Genomic DNA, 9,228 nt, shown 5'->3' on the forward strand with positions numbered 1-9,228 from the left:
TGTATACACACCGACATACAGACAGTCAAATATCTATATGCTAGTCCTTTACTTGTGCTAAAATATATCATCTCACTGCATAATGTCCTATACAGACAGACACTCATGAAATCATACTATTTAAACAATCCTGTTAAAAAAACATCAACTTCAAGATCTTGACACAGACACACCGACATACAGACAAATACCACAGACACACCAGCACAGAAAGATCCACAAACTTGCCTACATACGAATGATTAGAGTGGCTAACTTGGAATCTGCAGGTTGCAGGTTCGAATCCTGTCACTTCCACTAATTGTTTCTACTGTAAAAGGCTGAAGTCCTTTGGCAAGATTTGAACCATGACTGTGCCTCAGTCAACTCAGCTTTATAATTGGTGATCTGGCAGGATAGAGGTTGCAATGTGAATTCTTTAATGATATGCACTTATAGAGGCTGCGATGCATTGTGTGTTTCCCAGGGAGTTGAGAAGTATAAAGGGCCGTTGTGCTGCTATAGATCCATGCCAAGGGGTATAAGTAATTGTAAAGTGCTTTGAGCACAGAGAGATAAAACCAACTGTTGTTTTCACCAACACACATGTACAGTTACATGTAACACAAACACACCAATATACAGTTAACACCAACACACCAACATTCAGACAAATACCACAAACATGTCATCAATATATAAACAGATACCAATGATTGTACCTGGATTCCAACATCCAACACCAAATCCTTGAATTTGACTAAACCAATCAACCTCAATCTTACTACACACAGAACACACTGACTTACAGAAATAATCTAGAGAATACAGTATTTAAACTAATAATAATATTTATTGCCAACACAATAAAAGTTTCAAACTTTTGTGTAGATACATTTTACTTAAAAATGTACTCTGGTTACAAGACTGTGTAAAATACTCAGAATCAATAGATTTTTTAACATCATTCCCAAATATCTAACTTCTCTTTTTCTATCTTTCAGGCATGTTCTATTGGGTACTTTTTGATTTTTAGATCTTTCCTCACATATTTTACAGTTTATAAGAATTTGCAATGTGTCATACTATTCCATAACATTTAGATATGAAGTCAGGTGATGCCCTACTTACATCTCGCCTTGATATCCTATGACAAAGAATATTCATTTGAAAAGTCAGGGTTGAATTTATTTATCAGGACTGTTTTACACATTACTTTTGCATTCCTGTGAAAATACTCAAACAGGTCACAAGATAGCTATCCTTTACCCATCTGTATTTATTGGGAACAGAATAATGCTTTGTTTCCATGGTAACTACATGACAAATGTTATGCTGTTTAACTGACTAAAAGATCTTTACTACTACTGATTCTATTCTTTGGCTGAAATATCAATAAAAATTATATATATGGGCAGAGAACTCTGTTGACAAATATTCAATATTTACTACTTTGGAAAAAGATGGAGAAAGTTAGCACTTAACAGCAGTGCTGGTCGTATATTCATGACACTGTAGTGTTGTTGTTTTTTACTTAAGAGGACATTACCGAAACAAACTCGGTTACATATTACACCAACATGTACTATCAAAACTAGAATCACTTAGAGAGATGCAACACATGGAATTTGTTACAGAATGGTGAGTTTTTACATTATCTCCTTACATATCACTTGTCTCTCAATCTCAACATTTACATGGAACGGGTAAAACTAAAATAATTTGAGTACAAGGCAATGTCACATCTGATTTGTTTGATCAGGGAGAATTCCATATATGGTAGTATAACAATGTCATACTATTCCATATATGGAAGTAGAAATGTCATACTATTCCATATATGGAAGTAGATTGTTTCACACTCCATATTTGGAAATAGAAATTCCATATTTGTACTTCCATATCAGAAGTACACAATTCAATACACTGTCATATCCTGTGTTGCATAACTCTGTAAGTCTAATTCTGACAGTACATATTACAAGGTGTGTCTTGAAAATCTTCACTTGAAGATACTAGTATGTCTTGGAGATGAATATCTCACACACTGGACATTTACATGTCCACAAATCGCAATTACTGTCCCCACAAATCATATCTTTCTGACCAGCAGAAAGAAAAACAAAACAAAAAAAACCACTGAATTTATATTACCAAACTTTTCTGAAACTTTAACACTTTTAAATAAAACTCAAATATTCATCTGGATGGCAGTATTCATATGAAATAGTAAAGTGATTCTACAGTGTTAATATTGCTCAACAAAGCATAAAGTAAAATGCACTACATTTAAAAAAAATTTCATTTATCAATTAATCTGACGACATATTTTTTCATGATTTTAAAACTAACCTATGCTTAGCTGTCATGGTTAAAGGTTTTTTGGCTTGGCCAAAATTGAACTAAACAGCATTCCCCATAAAAAAAAGACTGTTTCACAGGACTGACTGACCCCTTAGATTTATAGTAAATAAAAATAGACACTCTTAAAAATCTGATTAGTATTAATGTAATGCATAGATGGAAGACTTGTAAACATATATTATATATTATGTTCATAAAACTTAATAACTAAATAATGTAAACACTCGCACTAACTGGCTTAATTACTTAAAGCAGTTGTTAAATTTTCTTTTAGCAACATTCTCAGCTACTCACTGGTCACATCTGTTATTTAAGCTAGCTGACATTTTTCAATGGCTAACCCAATGCAAATCAGTCTGATTGGCTGTTGAATACAGTTCTGCGATTTGATTGGTTGTCACAATGTGAATCAGTCCTACTGGCTGTTCTGCTATTTGATTGGCTGTCCAAGGCAGCTCTATGATGCAATCACAAAACACTGACCAATGTTATTGGTTGCCCTAGCTGTCAATCATTTGACTCAGTTATTTTAACCAATGTTATTGGCTGTCATAAGCTGTCAATCACTAGATTCAGTTGGCAGAGAGTTTGGCCGACTCCTGCCATCCATAGGCTTTTTTGCCGAATTTATAGACAAGTCGACGCCCATCAACTCTCTCAAGAATGTCTCTTTTGTAGTAGTACCTCATGGCGCGACTCAGTTTTTCATACGTCATGCGAGGATTATTTTTCTTCTTTCCCCATGCCTTGGCAACTGCTTCCGAGTGAACTATACGGAAAACCCCACTGCTGGAATCTTCCCATCGAATGTAGTCAGGATTGTAATGTGGACTTTTCAAGAGATCACGGATGAACTCCCACAGATGATTGCCTTTCATTCCTGTAATTAATTAATTACAAAAAATTAATTAGAATTTAAGGAATATATTGATTACAAATTTTCAAGACAAAAACAATGGATAACATATTATATGTATAATTATATTTCAAATGTTCAAATATTAAAACTATTAAAAATGAGTTGACGTACCTTTTCCTTTAGGAGGATGAATAAAGATGTCATCATCGTCTTCATCACTGGATGATTCTGTTTTAATGACAGGTTTTCGTGGTCTGCCACGGGGTCTTTTCGCTTTCAGGTTCTGTAACATCTGCAGATTTTTACCACCTCTAGTTTTGGGTGCAATGGGTATCTTGATGTTGACTGGAGGCAGATGGTCGCTACTGCTCTCAGACTTAGTGTCACTGAACATGTCACTATCATCGGTATCTGTAAGGTAGAGAAGATATATAAATGAGTTAGAGTTACACAAACCAAGTCATTAAAGGCTTTATGGATAATGTTCTAATTTAGTTGCCTGGTAACACATCAGAAAATATTTTGTCTTGAACGGAAAACAACTATAAATGTAATGCCTTATTTTTTAGTATAGTTACTGTTTGACATAAACACAGTTTAAATAATTTTTTTTTCATATAAACATCATTTTAAATGATGATTTGTTTTCAAATAAACAATAAACATGGTAAATGGTAATTTATAATTCTTAAATTGGTGAGACCTACTAGAATTAATTTCAATAACTATAACTAACAACATTATCATATTTCTTTAAAAGGTGTCAAAAGAAATATGGCTGCTCCATTTTGAATATACACATTGTTGCTATGGCTACTGACCTTCTCCAGCTGAGTTAGTCCTGTATCTAGGGAAACCAGCATTAATCTCTGCAAAAATAGCAGCTGCATCTTTTGGGCTTGGTGGAGAAGAAATGACTTCGGAGTCTGTGGTGTACTGAGAACTTGTTGGTGATGGTGGACCACAGTAACTTGTTGGTGATGGTGGATCACTGTCACTCAGTTGGCCATCTACAATTATATCAAAGTTACACAGTAATTAGTTATAGTCAAACAAAAGAGTACTTATTCAAAATGTGCATTTTTCACAAATTGGTAGTTTTTCTTGTAGTATGTCATGATTATGATAAATAAGACTGGTTTCACTTAATTCATGTGATTTGACATTTGACTTGATTATTATTTACTACTTGAATAATTGTAGTTTATTAATTTAACTCTGAGTATATACCATTCCTCAGAACTTCAAAACTGTACTTTGATAGTTGGCAAGTGCTTAGTACAGTTTATATATTTATAACACATTTTTTTCATACTGCCTTCAGTGATTGGCTCACATCGTATCACATAGTATGGACTAAGGGACCTATAGTAACCTTGATTTGCATATATAGAGGCACTAGTTATGTTCTATTTTCCCTAGGGCACTATTTATATAGAACTGAAGTCTTATCAGGATTTGCTATGACCATGTAAAGAATATGTGCCTGTGATGTGTTATAAAACACTATGACCATGTAAAGAATATGTGTCTGTGATGTGTTATAAAACACTTATTGCCTTGCCGTATTTGGGCACTAGTAGATGTCATATTACCCCTCGTGTTGTTATGTAGCAATTATTTCCCTTGGCTTTCAGTTTCTGGGAAACAGTTACTGTATAACAACCATCAAGGTGATAGATATCTACTGGTGCCCTCATAGCCAGGCAATAAATGTATATATAATTAAATCTACAAAAATACTTACTCTTTTCCAAAAAGTCCAATATATCGCTAGATAGCAATTCTGACAAATCTGCAAAATATAATAAAAACGGACTGTCAGATCCTCTGAAAAAGGTTATCTGAAGTTCAAAAATATACAATTGGCAAAACTTTATCATGTTGCCAAATAACTATCAATAGCGTTTACTGACTTCATCACTGATAAAATGGTTATCATCTAAAAATGAAGTTTGCAAAATTTGAACTTTGAACTGCCACTAAAAAGTGGTATCGGTACGGTTGAAGCTTTGAACTTTGAACTATGACCTGGTGACAGCTTACCTTTGTCATCTTGAATATCAAGTAACAAATCAGATGGTGGGAAATCACCATCACAGGGATCTTCATTGAAGACACTGGGTTTAATACACGCTGAAAATAAATATGAAATAAAAAACTTATTTAGAAATATGTTGGATTTGAATCAATAAAACATGTAATTTATTACATTATTAACATATCAAAAACATAGTAACAATACAATTGTAGTAATGTGTTACATTGTAGTAATTAATGTGTTACATTGAAGCCAAATAATAGATACACATCAAAATAACTGTCACTGTGTAGCAATATGCATTGGATATGCAAAGTTGACTTGTAAGTTGTATAGGCTCACAAATTTGACTGTCCCATGAACATTGTACATGTGTCTATATATACAAACACGCATAATTTTTCCAAGATATAATCCAAATAATTTGGTTAACTTTGATGCTTACCTCCAATATGAAGCCTACTTTGTAGTTTATTGTATAAAATGCTTCCACTTTTGGGAGCTTTTCTGATAAAGTCATCTCTGGTCATCTGACATAACTGTTGTCCTGACAAGTAGAAGTCTTCCAGACCAATATCAGAATAGTCTTGTTCCAATTCATACATACATTGGTGTAACCATGCATACACCAAGTCAGGTGTCCAGTTGTAAGGAGATTGGTCCTGCCAATCATCACTCCTACCTGAAAAGTTCAAAGAATACAGTGGTTAACATATTAGCTTTATTTTCATAACAGTATTAGTTAGACAGGGCCTATGATTTTATTTGCCTGTGTTTTGTGATTAGAATCTTGCAGATATTGAGTTTATGGAACCTACCTGTGTAATGTGAAGTCAGTTCGAAGTCTGGTAGGTTGGGTACCAGCTGATTGGTTTCTCTCTCCAACTTCTGTTTGAGTTGTTCTGGAGTCAACAGTGGAGTGTATTGGCTTTGACTATTCAGATCAATGTCTGTGAAACCAAAGAAATCTCCTGGACTGCCATGTCCAACTTGTGTACAGGAGTACATATCGTTGATGTATTCCACTTTGACAGGACAATCTTCCTTCTGTTAACAGTAAACAATGTAACTATCAGTGGTGGCAATTTGATATTTGTTGCAAAAGTATTTAATTTGTAGCAAAAGTATTTAATTTGTAGCAAATGTATCTAATTTGTAGCAAAAGTATTATATTTGTAGCAAATGTATCTAATTTGTAGCAAATCTTTGTTATTTGTTGCAATATTTATAATTTGTACCAAAATAGTGTAATTTGTCACAAAAGGTATTTGATTGCTCTATAATGTAATCACTGCTTAATTACATGGCCATCATTTTTGTAGATTTAATGTTTATTTCACTACACTGCTAATATTCATTCATCTAAAACAAATTACTGGAAACCTTGAAACTTTCACAGAAGACTTATTTGACTGGAAAACAAAAATGTGTATATAAATATTAGACTAAAATGCCTTCTTGTAATTAACCAAAGTGAACCTGGTTTATAAATTTACAAACATTATTTTTTTGGCAACTAGTTGAAGACTGTAAAATTAAAAAAAAAAATTCTTAGTTGCAAAAATATCTAGGTTTACAATATTAATACAGCTTTAGAAAAAGAATGTAAATTTATGAAATGATTTTTCAAAAGTTACAGAGAGGAAGTTAGCTAATATCTAATTTTTTTTCAAGTTTATCCGAAATCAGGTTGGTTTTCTCAAAGTTCATCACATTATCGATAATTCATCGGGCTGAGTTTTAAAATAATGAAGAATAGGATGAGATCAACTATAAAATAATTTGAGATAATTACTAACCTTGACACTAACATTTCCAAAATTGGAAAAACTGGGCTGTACTGACATCTCAAAACTGTTGCTTGACTCCATGCTCAACATCTTGACTGCTATCTTGAGTTAGAAGTGTGCAAAGTAACAGACGTAGGCAAATTTCCACAACTCGCAAATGTTCTGTCTGTAAATAAATCAAAAGAACAAAACTTTTAGTATTTAAGAGAAGCTGAGCTAATAGAACCGAAACAGTTGCTATTGGTAACAGGGAGTTTCTATAAATAGCGATGTGGTAATATCATGTGATGACGATGACAAGGCGGTGATTAATGGAAGGCACGATGACGTGACGAAGTTCGGGCGGAGACCACAACGCAGTTAGTTAATCATTGAATGACTACATGAACATGTCTCGCATAGAATTTAGAAAGAAAGAAACCTCCCACGCGCCACGCCGCGCTAAGTTTACAAACAGTCCCACACACTGTACATGCATGTACAAGTTTCGACCTCCGAAATTAAGTTGATCAAGATTTCACAACGCGTCGTCGAGTTTTCACTCTTTTATACACGATTTGCTAAGTTGATTTGTTGCCATGGTATTTATCGTCTGGTGTGACGCATTCTATAAACATCGAGTTGATAACTAGTTTAAATGCGCAATCGCAATCCAAATGGCAACGTAATAAAACTCGCTTGTAAGTTTTCCACTTATGTAGTGTCATCGCCGGGAGTTGTCCATATATCCAGGGGTGCATGTTGACCAAAAATAATTATTTTCTACCAGTTTTCGTGAAGTTGAATTCGAAGTACATGCACCTGCTACCGGGACCTGCTATCGCCATATGAATGATGCGTGTTGAAGTTTCGTGCAGGTATAGCAATGTCTTAGACAGACACTTACTTTTAGGATGACAGGTTTGCTGTGTCCTCGATGTACGAAGTTATCTCTCTGTCAGTTACTATCGTTTTTGGAAGGATGCTGTATTAATCTGGGTGGCTGCGCAATGAATAACACTCCGAGACCCACGACTCACTAGCAAACATTGGCAATGTTTGACGGCAGTGCCTGCTTTGCGCTGCTGTCTGGATGATTCACTCGACTCATTTGCTAGTCACCACACCTACGTTTTGGTTTTATACCACACACTGGGAAGGCGAAGGGGATTTCCCTTCTGGGCTCCCTTCATGAATATCTAGAAAGTTGATTGGTCCTTATACAATGACATCATTATATGCATATGCTAATTTTTTTCAAGGCCAATCACAGAGCTCCGTCGAAGATATACTTCGGGGAAAATCCCATAACTTACCGCGGCTATCGAGTTATTTTTAACTCAGAAATCCCAACGCCTGAGTACGAGGAATCGGACAGTGGTTTACCATATATGGCGGTGATATCATATCTATTGTTTAAGACACGATACCACGAAACGCGGTGAAAGCGGGTACCAGGGGTGCGGTGACCAACTGAGTGTTAGGACTAGCAAGTAGCAGTGGTGCATTGTTTAGCGAAAACACAAACAATCATAAAAATAAAAAAAATGGAAAGTGGGGCAAACTGAAAAAAAAGTCAACGCTTCGGTTGTGGACGGGTATTGCGTTTGCGCTGTATACAATGGTGATCACAATCTAGGCGTGTATGTTCGCTGATGTTTTTGTTTTTTTGTTTTCACAACCTGTTGCATATCTCGACATGCCTGTGCTGTGAGCTCCGTCACTGCAAGGGTACGGGTACATGGATAAACGTTGACAACAACATGACACTGACAGGTTTGCCCGGTAATTACCCGTATTAAAGCGATTGATGACGAAGTATATCCATAGACCTTCCACCCATGGAGGGTCTATGGTATATCGTATATCTATTAACTGACAAATTAATCTGTGTAGCTGTTAGCCCTGCTTGCATACGCACGGAGCAATACGGGACTCGATTCTGACAAATGTCAGTAATCTAGACCCGTGCACCGTCTGCAAGTAGGACTGTAGCTATAGGCTACTACACAATTTACACAAATTGTTACATGTAAATGTATTTTGGTGTTCGAGTGGTGTATCTTCCGTTTGTATAGTGTGTCTGTCTGTCTGTCTGTCTGTCTGTCTGTCTGTGTATGCGTGCGTGTGTGTGTGTGTGTGTGTGTGTATGTGTGTGTTTGTGTGTATGAGCGCATGCAGGTTTATTTATTGTTCAGATCACTGTCTATCACTGT

The 9,228-nt window shown here is 35.3% G+C and overlaps 1 protein-coding gene across 1 annotated transcript; it reads right to left on the reverse strand.

The window, feature by feature from the left end:
- Nucleotides 1–812: 812 nt before the first annotated feature.
- LOC144448011 (ETS homologous factor-like) lies at nt 813–8,140 on the reverse strand. The gene is made up of 9 exons (XM_078138157.1): nt 7,920–8,140; nt 7,043–7,199; nt 6,058–6,290; nt 5,689–5,921; nt 5,249–5,338; nt 4,950–4,997; nt 4,024–4,212; nt 3,374–3,613; nt 813–3,223 (listed from the first exon to the last, which is right to left on the reverse strand). The coding sequence occupies exons 2-9, from the start codon at nt 7,121–7,123 to the stop codon at nt 2,916–2,918; spliced, it is 1,422 nt and encodes a 473-aa protein (XP_077994283.1). The 5' UTR covers nt 7,124–7,199; nt 7,920–8,140; the 3' UTR covers nt 813–2,915.
- Nucleotides 8,141–9,228: the final 1,088 nt, after the last annotated feature.

This window comes from Glandiceps talaboti, chromosome 17 (assembly GCF_964340395.1).
Source record: "Glandiceps talaboti chromosome 17, keGlaTala1.1, whole genome shotgun sequence".
NCBI lineage: Eukaryota > Metazoa > Hemichordata > Enteropneusta > Spengelidae > Glandiceps > Glandiceps talaboti.

Bases quoted from the DNA above. Each gene is read 5' to 3' on its own strand.
- LOC144448011 (XM_078138157.1), bottom strand. From the start codon at position 7,123: ATGTTGAGCATGGAGTCAAGCAACAGTTTTGAGATGTCAGTACAGCCC. The intron at 4,998-5,248 runs GTAAGCTGTCAC...TATATTTTGCAG, and splicing joins TGATATTCAAGATGACAAAG to ATTTGTCAGAATTGCTATCT. The intron at 3,224-3,373 runs GTACGTCAACTC...AATTAATTACAG, and splicing joins TCATCCTCCTAAAGGAAAAG to GAATGAAAGGCAATCATCTG.